At 37.8% G+C, this 25,678-nt stretch overlaps 1 protein-coding gene across 1 annotated transcript in view; it reads right to left on the bottom strand.

Moving 5' to 3' along the window:
* Positions 1-20,480, bottom strand: part of APOB (apolipoprotein B) — a 47,268-nt gene extending 26,788 nt beyond the window's left edge. The window contains exons 1-16 of the mRNA XM_075923425.2: positions 20,323-20,480; positions 18,602-18,637; positions 13,736-13,851; positions 11,579-11,724; positions 10,466-10,619; positions 10,149-10,304; positions 8,975-9,099; positions 8,713-8,798; positions 7,577-7,796; positions 5,029-5,256; positions 4,731-4,848; positions 4,468-4,614; positions 3,477-3,688; positions 2,883-3,120; positions 2,133-2,309; positions 1,603-1,794 (exon numbers count right to left, since the gene is read on the bottom strand). Coding sequence (XP_075779540.2) covers positions 1,603-1,794; positions 2,133-2,309; positions 2,883-3,120; positions 3,477-3,688; positions 4,468-4,614; positions 4,731-4,848; positions 5,029-5,256; positions 7,577-7,796; positions 8,713-8,798; positions 8,975-9,099; positions 10,149-10,304; positions 10,466-10,619; positions 11,579-11,724; positions 13,736-13,851; positions 18,602-18,637; positions 20,323-20,383 — 2,412 coding nt within the window. The 5' untranslated portion in view covers positions 20,384-20,480. The remainder of the gene's footprint in view (positions 1-1,602; positions 1,795-2,132; positions 2,310-2,882; positions 3,121-3,476; positions 3,689-4,467; positions 4,615-4,730; positions 4,849-5,028; positions 5,257-7,576; positions 7,797-8,712; positions 8,799-8,974; positions 9,100-10,148; positions 10,305-10,465; positions 10,620-11,578; positions 11,725-13,735; positions 13,852-18,601; positions 18,638-20,322) is intronic.
* Between the last annotated feature and the right edge of the window lie 5,198 nt (positions 20,481-25,678).

Below are 25,678 nucleotides of genomic sequence, written 5' to 3'. Positions count from 1 at the left end.
GAGGTATAAAGGACATTTTAAAAATATACTGTAATCATAATCACATCATCTAAGACTATAATTCTTATATAGTACAGGGACCAAGATTACACAATATTACTTTACATGATGCACATACATTCTTAAAGAATGTTTATCAAAATCTGGCTTTTAAGAAAAGTACAATGTCTTCACCTAAATCTGAGGAAACAATATTGACCACCTATTACATGATATTGGAATCATAGAATCATATAATACTAGAACTTGAAGGGACCTTGAGAGGTCATCAAGTCTAATACTCTGCAGTCACAACAGGGCCTAGCACCCTCTAGATCATCCCTGAGAGATGTCTATCTAACCTGCTCTTAAATATCTCTAGGGTTGGAGATTCCACAACCTCCCTAGGCAATTTATTCCAGTGTTTAACCACCCTGACAGGAAGTTTTTCTTAATGTCCAACCCAAACCTCCCTTGCTGCAGTTTAAGCCCATTGCTTCTTGTCCTATCATCAGAGGTCAAGGAGAACAATTTTTTTTCCTTCCTCTTTGTAACACTGTTCTTGATACTTGAAAATTGCAATCATGTCCCCTCTCAGTCTCCTCTTTTCCAAACTAATAAACCAAGTTCTTTCAATCTTCCCTCATAGGACATGTTTCCTAAACCTTTAATCATTTTTGTTGTTCTTCTCTAGACCTTCTCCAATTTTTCCACATCTTTTCTTAAATGTGGTGGTCACAACTGGACATAATATTCCAGTTGATGCCTAATCAGCACAGAGCAGAGTGGAAGAATTACTTCTTTTACCTTTCCTACAACACTCCTGTTAATGCATCCCAGAATCATGTTTGCTTTTTTGATAAGTGATAGGTGTGATATAATTAAGCAGGGAGATCATATTAGATAGAAGGGTAAAATCATCCCTGAAGTCAATATTAAAACTTCCACTGATGTCAGTGAAGTCAGGATTTTACCCAATATTCCTAAAGAGAAATACATTTTCTTTACTTTTAATATAAAACATTTAAAATATTTCTGTACATTCTATCTCCATAATTAATATCTTAGCATTGTAACACAGTGGCAAATATTAAAATTTTAGGGATTAATCCCATGTTGGTCTCAAATCTGCAATGAGATCCTTTGGAGTTAATGGGCTCTATGTAGGTGCAACCTACAAACCCCCACAAGATTCTTTGCAGTTCTGCATTGATCTCATTGCTGGATTAGGTCCAAAGCATGTGAAATCAAATGGACTAGCGATATAAAGATAATCATGACATTGAAGGTATTATTATAAATCTCCAAAATCAAGATGACTTTAAATTACCCATGCATATCTCAAGACTTTCACATTCTTCTCTTATCAAAATGTACAATTATCTTAGGCTTATAGTCTCAAAGGTATTTAGGTGCCTAACTCCCATTAGATTGATTTAGTTAGGCACCTAAATAATTTTAGAGCCTTAGTTCTTTTTTTGTTTAATGGTTAACATTTTAAGTAGTTTTCTTGTTAAGCCACTAGTACTCCATTTGAATATCTGGTTTATTTAGAAGATAAATATATAAACATTTGACAGAAAATAGTGTGAAGTGTGTTCATTCTGCACTTCAGAAACATACCTTTTCTGGAATGGCCTGCAGAGTTTTGATGCTCTTTAAAATCACATTGCCCAGTAGATTTAAATCGTTGAGTTTCATGTACCCAAGTTCTTCTCCTAGAATTCTGAGGTAGGCCCTACCTTCAGGAATTTCTTTATTTCCCATTTCTTTTATCAGTTTTTGAAAGTTCAGCATTATTGCTTTCATCACATCCTGAGAATTCAGTCAAAAAGTGACACACAATGAGATCCCCTTGTAACAAGTCTGAGAATCAGTCACCTAATACAGTTACATAATGGTCTGCACACAAAAACCTTACTGAAGACAGAACTCAGGAACTTAGGTTCCTGAAACAAAGGATTCTGTGAAATGCAATAAAGTAAAATCATCTTAAGCTAGATGTATCTAGGTATTTTATCTTCTGTAAGTTAACAAGAAGGCCTTGTTCGAGTTATACAATACATTATGCATGCTGGAAAGTACAGCACACAAATGCACGTGTGCACTAAATATTAATAAAACACTGTCCAGGGAAGAACCTGAAAGCATACCTGATCCTGTTTGTCATCCTTGGAATAACCAAAATAGTCAAAAAGCACCTTGGAAACATGCTCTGGAACTTTGCCATCAACCCAAAATAAAGCTTTACTGGCACTGTCAGGAAAGAATCCTTTTTCCCCAAACAATGCTTCTAGTGTTGGCTCGAAACTCTTTCCATCCATGCCGATCTGAAACACAATAAAACAATGTCATGACTGAAAGAGATTCGCTGCTTCTAGGGAGCATTACAGCAAAGATACTGGTGAACAAATGGTACATTTCAAAATGAATACTGCAAATATAGAGAGCTGTAGAGAGAGTACATTCTTGCAGCCAGAGACCAGAAAATGTGATCTTTTTGGGGGTGAAATTAACCCCTTGCAGCTCTCATCAGTACAAAAATCTACAAATTATTTATATACTTTCTAAAATGTAATGAGTGTTAAAGTGTGACATTAATGATGCGATGCATGTGCTTCAAGTGGGTTTGTTACATAGGGGTGATTTTTACATTAAATGAGATCCTGAATGAATCAACCAAAACCTGAAATGCTCCCAGACTCATTGGTAATGGGTGCCAAGAAAGGAGCAATCTGATTCAAAGCCCACTGGAGTCAATGGAAAAGCTCCTTTTGACCTCAATGGGGTTTAGATCAATACTTGTAAAATAACATATTTATTCACTGCAAGTCAATATAAGGGAACAGAAATAACAGATGTAAACCTTGAATAATAGTGTAAGGATTTGATATCTGTTATACCTCAAAGATATCCATTGGGCTAAGTCCATACAACTGCAGAGTAGTTTTTAGCATGGTTTCTTTAGGAATGTAGGTTTTTGGATCAAATATCAGATTTCCTTCTACTTTGGCTGAGACAGGATCACTCCCAGGCAGGGAAACACGTTTGGAAATCTGATAATTTTGTGAAAACTTTCTGAAGTCCTTAGGTGCTGGAATCTGAGATCCTTTAAGAGCTTCTTGTAATTTGCCTTTAAGACTAAGGAAAAGGAAATTAATTATAATATAGTTAGTTAACATTTCAGAAATCATTTAGTCTTTGAACAACAGAGATTTCTTGTGCCACGTGTCTTGATTCTACTAAGTGATGATGTGCTCTTGTTCATGTAGAAAAAAGCAATGCTAGGAGCCAGAACGAGGAGGATGTAAGCTGGGATAGCTGTATTGAAACCTCTGATTTACACCGGCTGACAATCTGGCCCTCTGACTTTAAATTGTTTTAATGAGGCAATTTCAGTTCACCCTTAGACTTTAGCATTTGGTGGGATCATCTGAATTCCAGTGATAGTTAGAATTTTGTTCCTATGACAACAATGTCAATATAATTATACTTACTCTTCGATGCCTATTTCTTCAGAGTCCAAGATGTTGGCAATGTGAGAGGCAACAAAGCTTTTCACTTGTTCATTTTTGTCCTTTACAAGCGCTCTAGTGATCTTGCTAAGATCGGACGGGGAAGGACCCTTCATCAGCATGAGATAGGCTGCCAGACGTTTGTCAACTGGAGAATCTGCACTTTGGAAAGCTTTAAGAAGCACAGCACGGTCCTGTACCAACAGCAAAAAGTACATCAGTGCACTAATAATCTGACTAGCAGATGGTATTGTCAGTCTCTGATTGCAACACTTTGGGTCAAATTGTTCCCTTAACCACATCAGTGTAACCTTGTTGGGTTGATAGAGCAGTGAAGCCCCTTATTTCTAGGACTGGTAAAAACACTCTTTACACTTTCGTATGGAAATTTTCATGAACAAAATCTACTTTTGTCAAAACTTAAATTCATTTTGGTGTCCGGCAACTGAAAAGGAAAACTTGCTTTTGGGCTGCTGAAAGCCAAAATATGTTTAGTTTTTATTTTGTCAACAAAAGGCCAAACACTTCTGAAGAAAAATTTAGATGAATAATGAAAATAGTTTTTGCTTGACATTTTTCTTAGGCAAAAGGAAATAATTTCTCAACCAGCTTTACTTTTTTCCTATGTTTTAATCCATTGAAGACACTATTAAAAAGCAATGGATGGAGCCAATTCTCTTCTCACATAATGCAACCTATGTAAAGCAGGCTCAACACCCAGAAGCTATATTAATTCACCCAAGCAAAAACACTGGCCCTTTGCGTGCATTATACCAGCAGAAAGCTTCTATGAGAGGAGTATCAGACTCAATAAAATGAAGGAAGGGATATTAAAGAAATGCAGGGAAACAGATAATGGGGAAATAGCAAAAAATGCGCATGGATGGAGAAAGTCTGGCTTGTTTAGTTATTAACTCAAAACATACATCTGAAAGGGGCTAAAACAATCCAAATGATTTAAAGACTGATTTACCTCATCAGTGATAGTCATTCTTCTCAATGCCTGGATGGCTGCTTTCTGAACGGAAGGTGATGCAACTTCACTCTTGATACACGTCTTCAGAGCAGATTTCAGGTTCGGATTAGCAACCTCCATTGCTTTGCCCATGTTTCCAATAGCCTGTGAATTTTGCAAACAAGGTCATGCACATATTTTCCCAATCAACAAGAATGGTAGCCTGCATGCTGTGGTTTTAAAATAATAGTTTATATGAAGAGAAAGGCAAGTTACAATACCCTAAGTGTGAGGTAGGTTAATTCATCATTCCCAGAGCATTCGCTGCCAATCATTGACTCCATAAAGTTTGCAACATCTGTTATTTCCTGTGTCACAGTTTTCTTGTCTTCATAGAAGCTAAACAAAGACAGAAATGAACCAGAAGTCATCATAAACACTTTGCTTAGGTGTGTGTAGAGAATCCTTTCCTAAGTCAATTTGCACATCATAACCTCAGTGATTAAATCTCCAAATAATGACTGCTTTCAGAGTTTCTCCTCACTTTTTTTCTGTATAAGCAAATGCATATATACTCACTTGGTAACAGCATGGCTTAAAGCATAGAATGTAGCTCGACTTTTCTGATACTGGGCCATGTTAAGAATTTCCCGTATTCGTTTGGTACATGGAAAAGGCAGGAGTCCAAGGCTGTATGTGACTGCATCAGCCACAAGAGGGTCGACATTTCCAGTTCTTATTATCTGAAGTATAGCACCGAAGCAATCTGGAGTACCACACTGAATCAAACCCTGCATTGTGATAGAACTGAAAGGGAAAGAGATTATTTTCATTAGTCCAATGGTCTATGTTGCATATTGGAAAGAAACATTCAGGAAGTGTGTTTAAACTATATTCTAATGAAGATAGATTTTTTTGATAATTAAGAAATGTTTTTAGATCTCTTTGAGGTCATGACATACAGATTTTAGATTCAAATCAGAACTTCATGAAATATGGAATGGCTCAGACTCAGAGTTTGCCCCAAAGTCAAGAAGATTTGGAACTGGGCTTTTGGTTCAGGCATATCCTTCTTCATCCCTATGTGTATCATCAACATCTTTTATATTCTATAAAATCATGACTGGTGTGGAACAAAGTGAATAAGGAAAAGTTATTTACTTGTTCTCATAACATAAGAACTAGGAGTCACCAAATGAAATTAATAGGAAGCATGTTTAAAACAAACAAAAGGAAGTTTTTCTTCTTTCAGAGCACAGTCAACCTATGGAACTCCTTGCCAGAAGAAATTATGAAGACCAGTACTTTAACAGGGTACAAACAAGAACCAGATACATTCATGGAGGTTAGCCAGGATGGGTAGGAATGGTGTCCCTAGCCTCTGTTTGTCAGAGGCTAGAAATGGATGACAGGAGAGGGATCACTTGATGATTACCTGTTCTTTTCATTTCCTCTGGGGCATCTGGCATTGGCCACTGTTGGAAGACAGGATACTGGGCTAGATGGACCTTAGGTGTGATCCAGTATGGTTGTTCTTATGTTCTGCATCTGTATCTAGATTTGTATGCGTTCTAGTGTGAGTGATATATACAGATATCTGTGTGTGTCTCTAAGCATATCACAAAAATGGCCATTGAATTATATAAATATCATAAACCTTTTGTGGCCCATAGCTGGTTATTATATTGCTGTTATATTTATTCATTATTTTTATTCTTGTAGCACCTAGAAACACAATAATGAGCCAGGAACCCATTGTGGTAGGCACAATACATACACAGAACAGCCAAGTTACATCTTTCTCTCCCTAACCATCCTCTTCACATGCAAAAATAGGTTACAACCCTCAGGATAATTTAATGAGTTAAACTGAGTCTGCTTTTTTCCTGCAAATGTGTAAATGGAATAAAATGCTGCCAGGAAGGAAATGGCAGAGCACAACTCCTGGACCACAAAATTTGATTTCCACAAATGGGAAGTAGCAGTAGCATCTGATATCACATCGGTTCCCTGAATAGCCCCACTCCAGCTCTAATCTGGATTTATCACATAGTAGTAACCTCTGCATGAGAAGTGACAGGGTGGCAGGAGAGAGGAGAGGCTGGCATCTCTGGTAAGGAATTATTATGCTGGTGTGCAGTATGTATTACATGATTAATGAGAGACTATTGATAGAAGTTCTGGATTGGATTCCATACAATACTGGACAGTGTGATTTACATTTAGGAGTCTACTTTCCCAATATTATACAAGGATTTATATATATCAAAATAGCAGTTAATGAGCAAATGAAAAATATGACGACCTTGTGGAAGGTCAGAATAAACCCGTTGAAGTAAATTATTATCATGCTAGACTTCTCTGTATGTGGCATAACATTTAAATAGCTTTCTGTCTCTCACTCAAATACACAAATTCTCAGGGTACATATAGACTACATGCTTCTTTCAAAAAAGCTTTTTTCGAAAGAGATTATCTAGACAGCCACACCTTTTTCAAAAAAGTGATCCGCTTTTTCAAGAGAGAGGCAATCTGTATGCTCTTTCGAAAAAGTCCTGTTTGCAGTCAAGAACACCTTTTTTCGAAGCAGCTGTTTCGAAAAAAGGCATTCTTCCTCAAAAGAGGAGGCTTACCACTGTCGAAAAAACCGCCGCATTCTTTCGATTTAATTTCGAAAGAACGCAGCGGCAGTCTAGATGCAGGTGATGTTTTTTCGAAAAACGCCACTTTTTTCGAAAAAAAACCCTGTAGTCTAGACCAGCGTTTCTCAACCTTTTTTTGCTCATGGCCCCCTTCGGAGCCTCATTCATCATACGCCTGGCAGTTAAGTTTGGGTGGCCCCCTCAGAAACTTACTGTGGCCCCCTAATGTTCTGTTTTTTTCCATGTGGCCCCCTAGAAGTAAGGCGTGGCCCCTGGGGAGCCATATGGCCCACGTTGAGAACCACTGGTCTAGACATAGTCTTAGTGGCCTTTCCCAAGGTCCAACTATTACAGCATTTAAGATATTACTTTAGGTTATGATGAATGTCGCTTGAAGGAGAACATCACCTCTGGAATTAAATTTGATTCCACGTTGCCAGGCATTGTTTGCACAATGCAAGAACTAAATTTTTTTTATCCATTACCTTGAGGCTTCCATCATCTTCTGTACGAGAGACCCCAGAGTGTCATTGTGTAAGCCTCTAAGTCCCGTTACAAATTTGTAAAAAAGGCTTGCTCTCTGCTGGTTCTGCTGGGAGGCTGACAGCTTCTGCAGTTCCTGAAGGACCTTCAGCACAGCATCCCCATGCCGGAGGGATTTGGTGTCAGCACCTTCCAAGGAAAGTCCTCTCCTTTCCAGTTTATCTAACAAACATGAAAAGCATTATTTCTTTCTGTAAGGACTGGGATATACAGACTCCCCCGGCAGGGGTTATGGAGCTGCTCTGAGCTTTGCTAGCCTTGCCCTGCCCTGCTTGTAAGACTTGTACAGACTGGAGGAGGAATTAAAGGGAAAACAGCTCACTGGTGGCAGACTAAGGTAGAGAATGGGCCTGTAGCTCCTGAATAAAGGGCTGAGGGAAAGTAGGACTTCTCCATACAACTACTTCTGGAAGAAAGGGAAGGGAAGGGGGGGCCTGTTTCAGATGCACCCTGAGACGAAGGCCTTTCCTTCTCTGTCTCATATGAACCCAGTTTGTTTGCATTGATTCCCCTTGTGCTATCTATAGACTCTCGACAGAGCAGAGTCTGGGCACTGACATTTAGGGGGGGAAAGTCACAGGAGGAGGCAGATGCTGCCCTATGAGAGACAGGGAACACTGCTGTGTGAAGCACGACCTTGAGGAAGTGCCCAGTGCTGAGGGCCCCTTCACACCTTCTTGTCAGAGACTGCAATTTTGAACCATAGTGGGGTGGTAGGAAGTTTCCCAGGGAGGGCAGCTGTAAGGACCTTTGATAGCACTCACAGGGCCCTGAGCTGGAGCCTGGTGGAGTGGGAGGACCTGGGCTACCCTACTTGCTTGCTCTCACATGCCTAAGAGCCTGAACCTCAATAACTAGCCATCACAGAGACATTTTAGTTTCTGACTCCTTGAAGCATCCTTCCTGTTTAAATAACAGAATCTGTACGAACTTTTTAGTCCCTGAGGTGGCTGAATAGTGCATTTGATTCCCCAAATCGAGATATAAATCACATTTAGATAAATAAACATTATTTTCTGAAGGTAATATGTTGCTTTTATATCATAGGTGGTTATGAATTTAGCAAAGCTAATCCTACCTTCATCAAAGTTTCTGTTGTTGATTTTGGGGGTTTCATCAAGTTTCAGAGTCTGCGTGACTTGTGCCATCATACCGTACTGATTTCTAATAAACAACATAAAAATGCAGTCCTTTAGTTGAGCCTGTGTTCGTTGTGCTTTAGTTGTGCTGAATTCTGCCCTGGCATTGCATGTGCAGTAAGCCAGGGCAGAATCTGACCCATTACCAATCATTATGACTATTTACAAAGAAAGGGAAATGATATATGGCATGACACCTACTTGTGGGAGGCAGGCAGAAACAGGTGTTTTTCTCGGCAGTCTACTTCAGCCACATGCCTTTTCTTTGCATCAATAGTGTACTGACAGGACTGGCTGCTGCTGAGCAGGTTGGCTAATGGGCTGTTCTGCAAAACATCGTGTGAGGAACATGTAGCATATTATATATTAGTGAAAAAAGCGCATTTCTGATGGCTATAGTTCCTGGGCTGCAACATTAATAGTAACAGCATATTGGGAGTGCCAATATTGGTCCATAGCCTGCAGTCCCTTCGTATCCAACACTCCTGCGGATATCTTGTCCCAAGTGTCAATGACATTGATATAGTCTTTGCCTGAGTATGTACCATAGGACTGAGCCCTTACAGCCTACAAGAAAGGACATGCCCTTATCAAGTTCTTAATTTGTAATGCAAGAGGTTGCTGGGGCTCAAACAATTAGGTGCTAGGGCTCAGGAGGTGCCGGGACTCTGAAGTGCCAAGGCTAGAAGTGCCAGGGCTCAGTTCTGTTAAGTCCCGGCACAAATTAAGCACTGATTCTTACCATTATGAATTAATTTGCAATGATTAGAATAAATTAAACACTTTAAAACAGTGAATTTACTTTACGGTCCTTATAAGGGCTCCATAGTTACAAATGGTTTTACGATTTTCAACAACAAACATTAAAAAGAAAAATCACAGGAACAGTCGGTACATGAACAAATCTTCCAAGGTGTGTGTGTCTGTATGTGTGTTTGCACCTGGCCTCGTTGCATACACAAATATCCTGAAATGCCTTTGAAGATGGAGCTTGCCAAAGCAATTGCCTTGGTCCGTGATGAAACCTAAGCATATATGTGCAAATCAAGGCTACTTGCACATGTATGCTGGTTATATGCAATATGCATGTGCATGTTGAAAGGTTTGGCTAATAAAGATTAATGGGATTTCTATAAAACCTTGGGCCTGATCTTATAAGGTGCTGTACACCTGACAGTATTAAGCTTGTGGAAAAGTGATACAGATAATGAGAACAATGTGAAAGAAGTTGTGATTATATTCATTTCCCAAATTTCATATTTTCCATTAATTACCACTAAGGGCAGGAAGCAAAAGCAGATGGTCAGATATTGAAGAATTAAAATAAAAATAATGAAGTCCTTTCTGACATAACATTATTCTCTGATGTACTTACCAGTCCCTTTATGAGGGCAATTGGGCTGACATAGTCTCTGATGGGATTGAAGTTTTCGCAGGTTTTCAGGTTTCTATTAATTGAAATAACTGATGCTATGTTCCCTTTCCTATCCTTGATTTCAACTTCACTGTCGCATTTTCCATATATAGTATCCTGGAAAGCAGGAAATATAACGTAATTATTCATGTTACCAAAAGAGTTCAAGTCTAGTCTGACATGCCATTTTTCTGAGAGAGAACATCAGGACAGAGCCCACTTAGTGGGTTTGGCTGCTTTTCTTAAAGAAGCAAATGCACTAATGCTCAATTTCTCACCATGGAGATTGTTTTTACGTTGTCTTCTGTTTCTGTTGGCACAATAAGCGCTGAGATGATCCCTCTCTTGATGTTAAGAATATTCATTGGTTCATCCTTCTCTGAATACAGCTGGATCTTCTTCTCATCCTGAGTGCTGAATTTCAGCTCGTACCTGCCTCCCAAAAAGACAGTAGGTGTGAGACAAAGATAGAAACAAGCCAGCCAACAGCTTGCCATCTTGATTTATTGCCATGCATTCCATGGGTATCTAGATATAGAATTATGTATTAATATTCATTTGTATTAATGTGGATCCCCAAAACGTTAAACAAATTTGGACTCCATTGGGCTAAGGATTCTATGAACACACATGTTCCAAATAGTTGAAAATTGCATTTAAAATATTCCCTAATAAACCAATTTCTGTATCTTTCCCTTCCCCTTTTCATGAGAAATAGTGGCCTTGGATTCACTGCATATAATGTAATATTGCTTCTTTATTTATTCTTTCTTATTTTGCTTGATACAAGAATCCATGGGTGCAATTCTATGGCCTAAGATGTGCTGGATAGGGTAATAACATTAGGGAATTATTTAGAAAGGGGGTTTCACAGATTTCTCATGTTCAGAGGAATTTTCTTCTGGTAAAAAGCTGTCAAAGTGTACTATGCTAACTTGTACACCAGACACTCCCTCACACTCCTGATATAAGGAAGAGAAGGAAGCATACTGCGGACATTTGATTGTTAGATGTGGATGGGACAGGGATTTTTGTTGCACCCAACCTTTCAGTGAAATAATTCAAGGCTGTCCCTGTGCAGCCCTGAGTTGTGCCACAAGCAGATGGCTCAGAATCAGGGAGCCTATCTGAAAACATACATAGCACATCTTTGCTCCTTCTCTCACTGTCACTGCTGCAGAACCATGTTGTTCATATTTTTAAAGATACAGAAAGCACAAGCTCTCTTCAGCCTCCTGCTTTCTCAGCATCCCCAACTCATTCCCAAGTCTGGGATGCCACTGCCATACACAGTCCCTTGTAAAGGACTGGGCAGGTTGTGAAGTCATAGTCTCTCCCAAATTAAATAAGGGTGAATTTGTTAGCAAAGATAATAGTAACTGTTTGCTCACTGGGCCATGGCTCTGGCAAAGTCATCCGAGTTCTTTGACTTTTTCAGGAGAGTCTTTCCCTCGGCATCCACACCAAACATCTCTCGCAGGGTACACTGGCTTGCCTTCAGGGTGAAGCTACACATCTGTGGGACCTCCAGCTCAATCTGAAAACATACATAGCACAAGTTTGCTTCCTTTCTCGCTGTCACTGTTGCAGAACTGTGTGGTTCATATTTTTAAAGATACGGGAGATTGTCTAAAGTTTATTTTTAAAGTGCACCATGCAGTTCTATAGCAGTTTCTGTGTGAAGATCAAAGAGGGGTTAAAATAGACTTACAATACCCAGGTGGAGTAAAAGTTATTTAAATTGGCAGAGCCCCTAGCATGTAGGGGGTCCCTGGTCTTTGACTAGGGCCCCTAAAAGATATGGAAATACACCTAATTAATAATATATCCCGTATATTAATAATGGGTAAACTGAGAGAAAGACTTTTGCATGGACACATAGTAAGTCAATAGCAAAACATTTAGGTCCACTGCTCCACCCATTTTACTAAACATGATACGATCCAGTTCTTATTTGGGGTTGTGAGAGAATTTTCTGTTTAAAATATTTTTCAAGCAAATATTGCAGTTTTCAATAGAATGATGGTTGTTGTTGTTGTTGTTGTTGAAAAAAGTATCTGCTTTCCACGGAAAATTGATTTTTCTTTGAAAAAAAAAAGAATGCTTCAAATCCAAAAGATTTCTGTTTGGATATGCTGCCTCATAGACACATAGTTTAGTTAATGCATGTCCATATTCTCTATGGACTGGGCTCTCCAGCCAATTTTATCTCCTCGGCTACATCATGGCCACTCAATTCCCATGAGAGGAGGGTAGTTCAACCAGAGATCCCAACTTGCAGAAGAGAATAGGACCATAAGGCAACTAAACTACAACTCCCATAAGGGCCTGTCAGAACATTCTGGAATAAAAATATTTTGTATTTTGGCTTAGATTCTCAAATCTTTTAAAAAGACTATCTTATGAAATATATACAATGGACCAAATCCTTCTCACTCTATTCCGGTCCTACTGCTATCAGCAGAACTATCTAGGAAAGGAAGGTGAATATGGCATGATCCAATGTCATTATAAAGTCCAGAAATTATTATTAACCAAATAATATTTATAGCTACAGCTCGTAAAATTGGGATTTTTTTGGCAAAAAACTTTTTTGTCAAAATATTGAAACTTAAAGTATTATGACATGAATATCTGTAGATATTCTTACAGTAATGATGGTGACGTGATTTCACTTCCATCAATTTTAATGGGAGCAGAATCAAGCCTTTATAAGTTTTCTTTCATATGGAATGTGTGTCAAAATTGAGTACACTTCAAGCAGAGCAAACATGAAGATGTCTAATGAGCAACATTGACAATTTGTGCCACACCATACTGCATACTAGATGCAAACCAGCCTTCTGCAATTGTGGGTCTTGACCCTGTCTTCAGAATTTGTAAAGAAATTTTTGCATTACATAGACAAGTATTGAGTTGCTTGGCAGAACACTGTAATACTTACTAAAAGCTATTTGCCCAGTTACAGAGTTAATGAAGTAATCCTGCAAAATGTGACTTTTTGAGGAAGTTGGAAGGAGAATGGGATAGGTTATCAGACTAGTAATGATCAATGGAGTCTTTCACTCCTAGGGGATACCAGAGCCTGACCCAAGATGATAATTGGGAGCTGTCACCACCCGATATGTATGTAGTCCTGCATCAAATCAACTGATCAATTAGGAGTCTCAGTCTAGTGAATAAATGTAGAAAACATTGGATGCTTCTACAGGCAGACTCGGAGGATAAGTCAAATACCGAATGAGACTTGACTGAGTTACCAACTCTGCCACCTCTTCTCTAGAAGTAGAAAAGCCTGGCAGCATTGGCAGAGTAGAGTGAAGAAACTCTGCCAGTCTTGCCACGGCCTCATCTGTCAGAAAATAAAGGGCTTCAGACTGCAAGGCTTTCAAATGCCTTTCCACAAGCACTGCATTCACCACATAAATTATTGAAAATTGAAGGGGAATGGAGATGGAGGACATGGGAGATAAGGGGGAAGGGTAATCCCCTTGTTGGCCATTATCCTTTTTCTGATTGTAGCTGGTTATTTATTCCTCTTCCCTTACCTTGCAGGTAATTTTAGAGCCACTTCGTGAATCTGCTGTTCCTTTCACTCCACTTGCTATTTCTGCTTCATAGTTGTATACATATTTTCTAAAAGGTTTAAATCTGGCTGCATCTTCTGCAATTAGAAAAATATGAATATGAATAACACAGACACATGCATATTTAGATCATCATAATACAGACCCAAATACCATTGTGCTAATTGGAAATAATACCAGAAATTTGAGAAATATTAGCACAGGGCTACTCAACATGCAGCCCGTGGGCTGCATGTGACTTGCGGTTCAGTTTGGGTTTACGTGGGGCTCAACATGTGGCCATAATGGCGAGGCATCTCTCAGAGGTGAGCATTGAAAGACTCGGGCAGACAGGCTGGCTAGAACAGACGGGTACAGGATGTCAGCATTTCTAGCCTCCAGGGAGGAGGTGCCGGGAGCGCTGGGGCATTGAGTGAAGTGCTTTGCATTCATGCCCGTCATTGTGAAAAGCTGTTTGCTCATATATTTGCATGTATATGCAACCACACTTAGGTTGCGGCCCTCAGCATATGCTGTATCATTGTGGCCCCTGAGGCTTCCAAAGTTGAGTATCCCTGTATTATCATATCCCCACAGCTGATTTCTTCTTTGGTTTTGTACATAAAGTTTTTTTGTTTTAAGATAAATCTGTAAAAGGGTTGTGGTGAGTTGTCATTGCTTGAAGACTTTAAGTCAAGATATAATGTTTTTCAGAAATTTGTGATATAGCTCCTAAAAGTTATGGCCTTGCTACAGAAATTATTGGCTCCTTTGACTTGTGTTATGCAATGTCAGCTTAGATGCTCATAATGATCCCTTCTGGCTTTATAGTCTATGCAGTTCTGATTTTCTCCCTTTAAAAATCAATGATAAGCATAGTTAGGAACATAGGCCTCACTGGAAGAAAATCTAAGGGACAAATGAAGTCATGCAAAAGAAAGATAACAAGAAAAAGGCTCAGGATCTCTTCAATGATTTGAAGATTAAAAATTCTACAAAAAGTGGAAACATGGAAGAATTGCTAAGGAGGAGTAAAAAGAATAGCACACTCAAGTAGCGACAAAATCAGAAAAACTAAGGCACAGAATGAGTTACATCTAGCATGGAACATAAAAAGCAATATGCTGGCAATAACCTATTTCTCTTTAGTTTTCACTAAAATAGTTAATGGTGGTGAAATACTCAACAATATTAACATTAACAAGAAGAAGGAGGGAGAGGAATGCAAGCCAAATATTTAAAAAGCAAGGGGGAAGGAATGCAAGCCAAAATAGGGAAAGAACAGATTAAGGAATATTTAGATAAATTAGATGTATCCAAATCAACTTTGCTTGAGGAAAACTTGGAACTGTTAGTGATTACATTTGAGAACTCCTGGAGGATAGACGAGGTCCCAGAGGAATGGAGAAGGGCAAACTTAGTACATAACCTCAAAAAGATGAGAAAAAAGGACATGGGAAATTATAGACCAGTCAGCCCAACTTAACACCTGGAAAGATACTCAAACAAAAATGTTTATATTGAAAAATATAATTGTAAGCACCCTGAGAATATTAGGGCTTATAGGGAATAGCTAGCATGAATTTGTCAAGAATAAATCATACCAAACAAGCCTAGTTTCCTTTTTTGGCAGGATAACTGGCTTACAGCAGAGGGTGGGAGCATTAGATGTGATATATCTTGATTTTATTAAGGCTTTTGATATAGTCCCAGATAACATTCTCAAAGCAAATGTGGGAAATGTGGTCTAGATGAAATTACTATATGGTTGGTGCAAAACTAGTTGAAAATACCATATTCAGTGGTTCATTGTCAAACTGGGAAGTTGTATTTAGTGTATCTCAGAGGAGTGGGTTGTGGGTATGGCACTATTCAATATTTTGAGACTTGGCATAATTGATTTTTTTTATCATTATGATAGATAATATAACTGTTCATTTAAATAAATCTTTATTTAAATTTGCACATTTGTGCAGCATTATATATTTTAGATCTTTTATAACATTTATTTATGTTTTCACAGTGGCAGGAAATTAAGGGGTCACGGTCAAACAATAATTATTTAAGGACATTACATACTGAAATTCAAAAAGTAAAAGCTTTATAACCATTAAAACACAAATTGTCAATACCACATGTCAAAATATACAAAATTAATATTCTTTTAAATTCTAGTAAGTTCTCAAGCAGCATTTTTCTTACTTTGCCTATTGGTAAATATATAATATTATGGATGGGAATATTTGTTCATTGGTTTCTGTTTCTATGGTCAAATTGATATTTACCCACATTTGCCAATAAAAATATAATCCTTTCAAACTTAAATACTTTCATGCATGACCTAGATAATGGAGTTAAGTTTATGCTTTTAAAATGTGCCTATGATACCTCCATTGGAGGGCCTGTAACACTTTGGAAGACAGGATTAGAATTCAAAATTATTTTGGCATGTTAGAAAATTGATCTGATGTCAGTAAGATGAAGTTCAATAAAGACAAAATGCAAATTGCTATATAATGCATAGCTACATAATGCAAATTGCGGAATAATTGGGCTAGCCAGTAATACTATTGGAAAGGTTCTTGGAATTACTGTGGATTGCAAATTGAATGAGGCAACTAAGTGAAGCAGTTGCAAAAGTCCTAATATCACTCCGGAGTGTCATATGTGAGACACAGAAGGTAACTGTCCAACTCTACTCAGCATTGGTTAAGTCTCAACTAAAAATGAGTAAAGGTTAGGAAAGTGGACATGTTTGATCTTGAGAAAAGAAGTTGGAAGGGGGATCTGATAATATGTTAAGGGCTGAGGTAAAGATGACTGTGATCAATAGTTCTCCATTTCCATTGAAGATAGGAAAAGAAGTAAGGGACTGCAGAAAAGGAGATTTAAGGTAGATATTAAGAAAATCTTTCTAACGATATCTCTAGTTAAATTCTAGAAGAGGTTTCCTAGGGAAATTGTGGAATCCCCATCATTGGAGGTTTTAAAGAGCACAGTAGAGAAACGTATAAGGAAGATGGTTTAGGTTCACTTGGTCCTGCCTTGGCACAGGAGGCTTAACTTAATGGCTTCTCAATATCCCTTCCAGCCTCACCTTTCTATGATTCTAGGCAGACAATTAATTTGACAATTTTTTTTAAAAAAAGCGTCTTATGTATTTTCTTTAAAAGTAGTGTTTGCTTCTTTGCCACTGAGACTGGAGAGTTCAGCTCAAATTTGTACGATCTCAATTCAAAATGAAACAAAACAACAACCCACCCCACAACTCCCAAAACTATAATAGCTAATTTGTCCAGGAATTTCACATGATTGAAGTTGAAGGGTATATGTAGAAAATGGAGTGGAAATAATAATCCCCATTCCAGAACTTCAGTGAAATTAATAGTTTTGTCTCTTTATTCCAGCACAGTGTTTAGGTTAGTGAAGTGTATCATATTCACAGCCACACTCCTATAACAAACACATTTTACTTTGTCAGCAGAGATTGTCTGTGTAGAATCTGTAAGATTTTTATTACTTCCCTTATATTTTGGGATAAGAATCACACTTTAGAGGGGAAGACAGAGACATCTTAAAAGTAAGTTATACATCTTAGAAGAGGAAGGTATGAGACTGAATAATTTAAAATCAGAGGCAAATTCTCAGTTGGTGTAAATTGTAATAGCTTTTTTGAAGTCAAACTATGCCAGTTTACACCAGCTAAGCATCTGGTCCAGGATTTATTCTGGCATCATGAGGATTGTAAATGAGAGTTTTATTCCTTGGATTTCCAGAATCTGAGATGTCAAGTATTTTATTTCTGACACCTTTGATTTGATTATTAATAACCAATTATATTAAATACTATAAGTTTGAAGGCTATCTATGTAAACTTTGGCTACCCCAGGCTCTACCATGCGATAATTGTTTGTATACTTTCATCAATTCTCAGAATACAGAGATATGTTATACTAATTCTAGGAGACATAATTTCCTTCCCACTATTGCTTCATTCCCAGTTTTTAACATGAAGCTCACTTATAATAAAAGAAATAGACAATGATGAAAAGAGTAAATAAAAATAAAGTTGAAAATTTGACAGTGAACTACAGGGAAAAAATCTCTGAATTGTCTCAGATAAATTTATCGTGATTACCTGTAGATGGTGCTAAAGTGTCAAATAAGAAAACTCAAAAGCTCATCAAGGACAAAGAGAAAAACATCAACTGGTTGGACACTGACCCTTCAGGGGAACATTATGTATCCAGCCAATCAGTTAGGGCCAACCAGGGTTCATTACAAAGGTTGTGCATGAAGTCAGCATTTCCTATTTCTTGACTAGATTGGTTTAATAAATTATTATCCCGGCTGATAGAATTATTGACATATTCTACAGATATTTATTTAGCTATCTGAGCCAAATATCTGTGTTTAGCAATAGAAAAGAGGAGTAAAATCAGGAGTGAGAACACCATTGTACATTGAAATGAAATGTACACAATTTCCTTGTTAAATCTTCAAAGTTAGAGAAAAGGAATTTCCAAAATAATGGACTTTTGAAAATTAACCAAGCAAATAAATGCGGCATTTCTTTATGGAATGTTATGTCAAATGCAGTGGCATGATCACCTCTTTTCAGGCTGGCGAAATATCTTAAAATTGATAGGGGTATATGCCTGAGACCTTCTAAGGCCTGAAGGCTACAGGAGTTTTGACAAAGTAAGGACTCCAGAATATGGACCATTGTTTTTGCTGCAGCTATTTTTAAAGGAAGGGATGTATACAAATGGAAAACAAAAAACAAAACACCTCAACTTTAGGAGTCTAGCCCATTTAAACAGTGAAATACAAAGGGAGAACTCTTACTTGAGCAGGCTGGATTTCCATTTTCAGGCCCATCATCTGTAAAAAAGCAAAGCATGAAATAAAACATATAGAAAGCATTAATATTAAACAAATAACATGAAAATAAATATGTAAATGTTGCCCATTATTGAGGGAAAGATGTGCAGACACAATGGGGCCCTGCTAATTTGTACTAACAGCGAGGGCTTAGTTCTGCGCACAACGAGGTAAAAGAAAAAACGTTGATATCAACTTAAAAAGTGCAGACCTAAAAAATATTGCAAATGACTGAATTGTGTGAATAAGCAAGTCAGGGTCTGATCCTCATCTCACTGAAATCAGTAGCAAAGTGCTCCTTAATATTACTGGTGTATGACCAGGCACCAAATGTAAAAAGCATAATGATAAAAAAGCATTATGATGGGGAAAGTAGTATAGTCAATAGATGACAGACTGCATCAGAGCATATACTGTCTTTACATCATTAAAAATTATAGTTAAGCTTTAAATTACAAAAATTGTGCATAATAGACTCATAACTGTACTGCATCACCATTTCCTTTTTAAAAATAATAATCGCTTTACTATTTGAGACCTCTGTACAGCTCTCTGCTGTTAAATCTTGATTAAGAAGCAGCGAGAAATCTCAATTTTTAAGTCTGATTTATAAAATGTGCACACTGGCAAAAAGTAGATAATTAAGAGTCAGCTGTGTGGATGACAGATATTTGATACTTGTTGAAAAATGTGTTTAACGTAATTAATATTTGGATTGCATAAAGCTATGCATTCAGGTAAGATTAGTTTGAATACAGAGACAATTATTTTAAGGACATGGGGCTTGACTCAAAGCTCACTGACTTGTTGGACTTCTCTGATCACACTCATATTGTTTTGTATTAGGAAAAAAAACCAATTTATTTCATGTAATGTAATAACAATAATAATACTAGTAACAATGTACAGGACCAAATACATCCTTAGTGCAACTTCAGTGAAGTTGATAAAGGGACATTGAGGATCAATATTATCATTGCCTATACATAGGACCAGATCCTGCTAAATGCCTATTTATTTCAATGATGAAGGATTGGACCTGCATATCTTTCCTCCTGAAGAATCCCGAAACATTTTACAAATTACAGTACCATCAAACAATTTAAACAGAATCTCCTAGGGCAGGAGGGTGTTAGCTTATAACTACACCACACCACATTCATTTTTTCCCAAATGACACAAGATTTATTTTTACTTACCTAATCAAAATTACTACAGAGCTACTGTCATCTTTCAATACAAATTGGCTATTTCACATACAGTGCCTCCTACCTAGTGCCATCATGCTTTATCACTCCTATCTCATCACACTTGTTTGCAGTAAAATATTTTAGCAATGACCACGCTAAATCTGCAGAATAGTCTGCAGGGGACCCCCATGACCACTGTAAAGCAGCTGGACAAAAATCAAGGATTGTGACACCATGTAAGTTGTAAAATACATTAAAAATAAACCAAAAAATGGTGAGATTTCCAACTTTTCCTTGTACAAATTCAATCTGGATCCTGCTATTAGGAAACAATATTGTCCTGAAAAGAAGCTAGATAACATCTTTCCCAACCTTTGCTTTTCCGATTCTGTGATCCACGTCCCATTAATATTTCCCCCCTTCCTGATATTTTAATCATTGAAGAGTCCCACATAAAGCTGCAAAAAAATCCTTGGCGTGCAAGATGCTACTTACCAGTGAGGACATCATAGCTCAACAGCAGCAGCAGCAGCAGCTGGAGCTGCAGAGGGCCCATGGTGAGCACTGGACCCTACTGCTGCTGTCCCCTCAGTTCTCTTTCTTTCTCCCTTCCCCTCCTCTGCCCACGTTTCTGGGGAGAATGAGCCTCCTGACTTGGACCTGGATTTATATAGTCTGTTGCAAGCAGCTAAGGCAAATGGTTTAGAAAGTTCAGAGCAAATTGCAAAAGGTCCAAAGGTTAGAGTCCTGGATCCTCTTTGCAATTCCTCAGAAGGCTCGGCCTGGGCTGCGGAGGCCCTAGATGCAGAGGAAGACTGAATATTAATCTGTGTGGTAAATGAGTGTGCCACTTCCATTGTGTTTTTCTTTCTTTAATAGAGGTTTAACTCTAGAGGATAATGTTCCAGCTAAAGGGGTTTCCTCCATTTAGCCACAACAAAAGTAAATCATGTAAATTACTGCTGGAACAAATACTACTACGGAACTTTGAATTAGTGTGGCTGCTGAGAGAATTGAATGGTACTTATGCATGAGAGTAATTAGATTATTGTGCAATTTAGGCATCTTCTCTTTCATGTGGCCAGAAGAGGAAGAAGAATCAATGCTATGAGTGCCCATTGTAGGGCCAAAATTTGCTTCATCCCTTGCTGAAAAGAAGCAGCATTTCAGACAGGCTGGGGATATTCAGGGACAACAGGCCATACCAACTGTTGGGGTTAGAAAATTCAGTATTTTGCTTGGATTCAGTGATTCCAGATTTTTTAGAGGACATTTCCTTATTTGGTAACAGCAACAAAGAAATGAGAGGAAATAATAAGAAATTAGTGTTATTATTTAGAGAACGAAGTGAAGGAAATTCAGAGTTGTGGAGTATTTGTGAACAGTTATGTATATATTAGGGCCTGGCTACATGAGGAAATTATTCTGAAATGACTAAATTCTAAATAACTCCTGAAATAACAAAATCAAAATAGAATATCCATACCACAGGGAAGCCTCAAAATTAGTCTGAGGAAACTTTCATTAACGTGGATGCACTCCCTGAACTTAGACCCCCGGGAAGCACTGGGGAGTAATTACTTTGAATGATTCTGAGGAGTAGTTATTTTGAAATAGCAGCAGCAGAGTATCCACACTACCACTACTTAGAAATAACTGTTTCGAAATAAGTGTTATTCCTTGTGGAAAGCAGGAGCTATTATTTCAAAATAACCACCCTGTTATTTCAAAATAATGGGCTTAGTAGTGTGGATGCTCTGCTTGTTATTTCAAAATAAGGGGAGTTATTTTGAAATAATTCCCTAGTGTAGACTAGGGCTCAAAGCTGATCAAACATCAAGAATTCCATCTTATAGGGAATTCCAATATTTGGGGGAAAAATCCCAAATCAACGTGAAAAGTTGAAATAGCATTTGTCCCCAAAAAATTCAGTCCAGTAACATCAAAATATTTCATTTTGACATTGCTGCCCTCAATGAAAAAGTTCATATTCCAAAATTAAAATATTTCTTTTCTGTTTTGTTGAACCAAATGAAAACATTTATTTTTAGTTTGGATCAACAATAATCTGGGTTCCCCTAAATGATCATGGTGCCTCATAAGAGCTATCATTCAAGTACTTCATGACTCACTTCTTGTGGGGCGGGATGCCTTGCTAGATTAATCTCCCATGACGTATTCACATAACTCCCATGATGTGCAGTGTCAGTTCAACCAGAAGTTGCATCATGGCAGATACAGTTCAGTTAAGTAGCCCAGGTCTTTCTTGACCTCCCTGGGGTTAGGATTTTATCACTTGTATGGACAAGCCACTTTGGTCAGATCAGATATCTCCATGAGAACAGACTTTCTTGTGAGAATTCCCTCTTCTTAATTGATATGGGTTGAAAACACTACAAGATGTGCATTTCTTTCATATTTCTCTATTTCTACTGCTGACCTTATCTAGTACCTGTCAGATCCACCAAAATATTAGAGAAAAGCATTTTTGTTTTCCAAAAAGCCCATTGCAATCATTGGTGTCCGTAAACACAGAACAGTCTCTTTAGTTTTTTCGTTTGAAAGGGATTCTATCTGAAAAGCAACTATGTAGTAGTGTCAAATTTTTACTTGTAATGTGTGTAAGGGGACTACATATTAATAACACATACTGATCTTTATTACTTTTTACACTGCTTAGCAATATAGATGAGCAGATCTCTGGAAGACTGAGAATTGGTTTCCTCTCTGGATTGCTGATGATTAACAGGATTGTTAATACATTCTAATTGCAATTGTATAACCTGATTGTCTTTAGTGAGGATCTCAGTTGTAAATCAGGGCAGATTGCTTATACAATGATTTGGGTTGGTATAAATGCGGGCCAGATTTGCTCTGCAGATTATGAATATCCCACTTCAATCCAAAAGCATATGCGTGGCACACTTGGATTATTATTAATAAAATTATTAGTAGACTTATCATAGCACTTAGGACTCCTAGTAACTTTACTACAACTCCATTGTAACTTCACAACAACATATGCAATAAATGTTACAATACTTTTATGCATTTTCTTTTTCCTGGGTATGTCACCAATGCCGACCATATCTCTGAGTAGTACATGTTGTGCTTGAATCTCTGATTTCATTGCAAGAAATCAAAAATAATATGGAATTAGACAACAGTGTTCACTACACAGAAATGAAACTCAAGAGCACCAGTTATTTCAGTTATTGATACATATTGACCTTAGATTACAATTTGCCCTCTGGAACTGCATATTTTAAATAGTGTTTCATTTCTCTTTTCGGTCAAGACCTATTTCTTTCTGAGGTTCATATATCACATAAGGAGCAGAAATGCAATTCTGCTTATGTCAACATTTTTGAAGGCTATGATTGCATAAGAACAGTTGCCTCCTTTCTTTCTTTATCATTCTTTATTTCAGGAAGAAGGACGGGAGGTGCCTGATGACAATCAGTAGAAGGAAAAGAAAGTTCATATTTCAAACTCACTAAAGGGGAATTGATGGTGGTGGCACTGGCTTTGTAGGGGGAGGGTTTGAGAAGGTAACTCCAGCTGGGAGGAATCTCCATGCTCCTGCAGTATGACTGCATCTCCAAGCAGGGTATATGCGGAAGGAGGGAGCAATTAATGCCTGATGGCCCTAGGTTTGGTATGCCCATCTTAATGCTAGATCCAGGGGAGAAGAGAGCCCTCACTAAGCCTTAAATTCTGCTTTAGTGCTGTCATGAGCTCTATAGCATTATATGCGGGCTATTTCAATTAATAGGTGTCTTCCCATTATCTGTAATGGATGCTGAGTCAGGCCTATCTGAGATGATTTTACTCTGCTTGCTGGCTGTTCTTCCCTAGAAGTGTTGTTCTTCTCTATGGCACATGTCTGGGGAAGGAAACCTAGTTGGGTCTTGGTGTTTGAGATGGGTAGGGGGACAGAGTGATGGCACAATACGTACTTGGAAGTAACAGTAAGATGATCCCTCATTATGTATACAAAATAGACACAATTTTAGTTTTAATAGTGATTACACGAGCGGAAATAATGAAACTGTGTAGTACAGATATTTAAGAAGCATCTGACTCTGGATGGTTCCCTTCTTTTGCTCTTAGATGAGACATAAGAAAAGGGAAATATTCCCCAAAAGAAAGAAGAAAAGTTAGTAAGCGATGAAGCACAACTGTAAGGAGCTAGCATGGCTTATGGAGGAAGATGTACTGGTAAAGTCTATTACACAGAATGCTAGATCTTCAGTTGGCATATGTGTATGTCAATGGAGTTAGGGCAATTTATACCTGAGGATCCGACTGTTATACTTGTGGTAGACAGGTCTTAAGGCCCTCATCCTTTGCATCCTTTGAATGTTTAAAACTGTTTAAATGCATCAAAAAGCTGACTGGATAGACCCAGTGTCTTGTTTAGACTGAAGTTGGCTGGATAGTCCCCATTATCAGAGTACCACGCAGTCTTTAATGTATTTATCTTCACATTAGCCCTAAGGGCTAAAGAAGTGCTGTTGTCACAGATAGGGATCTGAAGCCCAGAGCTAAATGACTTGTCCAAGGTCATAAAGGAAGTCTGTAGCAAAGAATGGATTTGACTCCATGTCTTCCAAGATGTAGGCTAGAGACTTAGCCACTGGCCCATTCTCCCTCACCGTCATGCTCACATAACATCTTCTCTAATAGCTTACATGGAACAGTAATTTCAGGAAAGGATTGAAAGTTTTAGATACTCTTTAATATAATGTAACTGTTAGAAACAAGGATGAGGAGCTAGCACCGTGTAATCAGCCAGAGAGTTTGGAAACATCTGCATTAAACATTTTTACATTCTTTGTTCACTTGTTGTTTTTTTACCTTAGATAAGGGGCAGAGGTTTTTTTGTTTGTTTTTGTTTTTTATTAAACTATTGATGAAATATATGGAAGAGAAGATGAAAAATGAATACCATCTTCATGGCATTACCAGAAATGATAATGATAGTGAATGAAACATCAAGAGAAAGAGAGCAGATGTCAATGTTAGGTGGAAACTGAAATTTAAACAAAATATAGAACAGGTCATAAATACCTGTAGCTTTTGTCATTGCTGGATGATGAACCTAAGATGCTTTGAGGAACCAGAGAGCAGGTAATTAAGATTAGTAGGTATGACATCAGTAACCTTTCACTTATAGGTTGCCATTTTAAAAGCAACCTTAGTGGGTAGTAGTCTGAATTCAATTCCTGGAGGACAGAGTTAACAGCATAAAAAACATTACTGCAACTAGTTCTACTTTACATTCCCACCACAAACCAGTGATCAAAGGGACATTCGTAGTGAACTGTCCTTTCACCTCCAATAGAGATTCCTAGCTAAACTGAAGACTTAGGCTCTGATTCAACAAGGCTGTTGACTTTAGGCATGTGAGTAATCTTACTGAAGTCACAGGGCCTGCTACTAAGCTTAAAGTTACTCGTGCTTACGGATTTTGCTAATTCAGTAATCCAGTTCCTTTCACCAAAATTACAATCATATGACTTTAAAAAAAATACTTAAGACAGATATCCTAGAAATTGTCAATCAAAACATCTTGAAAAAGAGTAGGGGCATTCTAGATTACTTGTTTAAAACAGGCTGTACATATACACACCGTGCCCATTCAGTTTTTTTAATATCAGATAATTAAATTGTATTTATCATTAAAATATATTAATTATATCCAGCCTTTATACAGTGTGACTCTACACATAAGGAAATCGTAGCATTTTGTAGACTGTAGTATTCATATGAATAAAGTGAGATGCATCAATAATATACATTTTCATTGGGGTAACTCATTTAAAATGTGCCACAACATTATTAGTGA

This window comes from Pelodiscus sinensis, chromosome 3, assembly GCF_052426305.1.
Source record: "Pelodiscus sinensis isolate ZL-2025 chromosome 3, ASM5242630v1, whole genome shotgun sequence".
Lineage (NCBI taxonomy): Eukaryota > Metazoa > Chordata > Testudines > Trionychidae > Pelodiscus > Pelodiscus sinensis.
The sequence above is the reverse complement of the archived record's forward strand: the minus strand, read 5'-3'. Positions and strand labels throughout refer to the sequence as shown.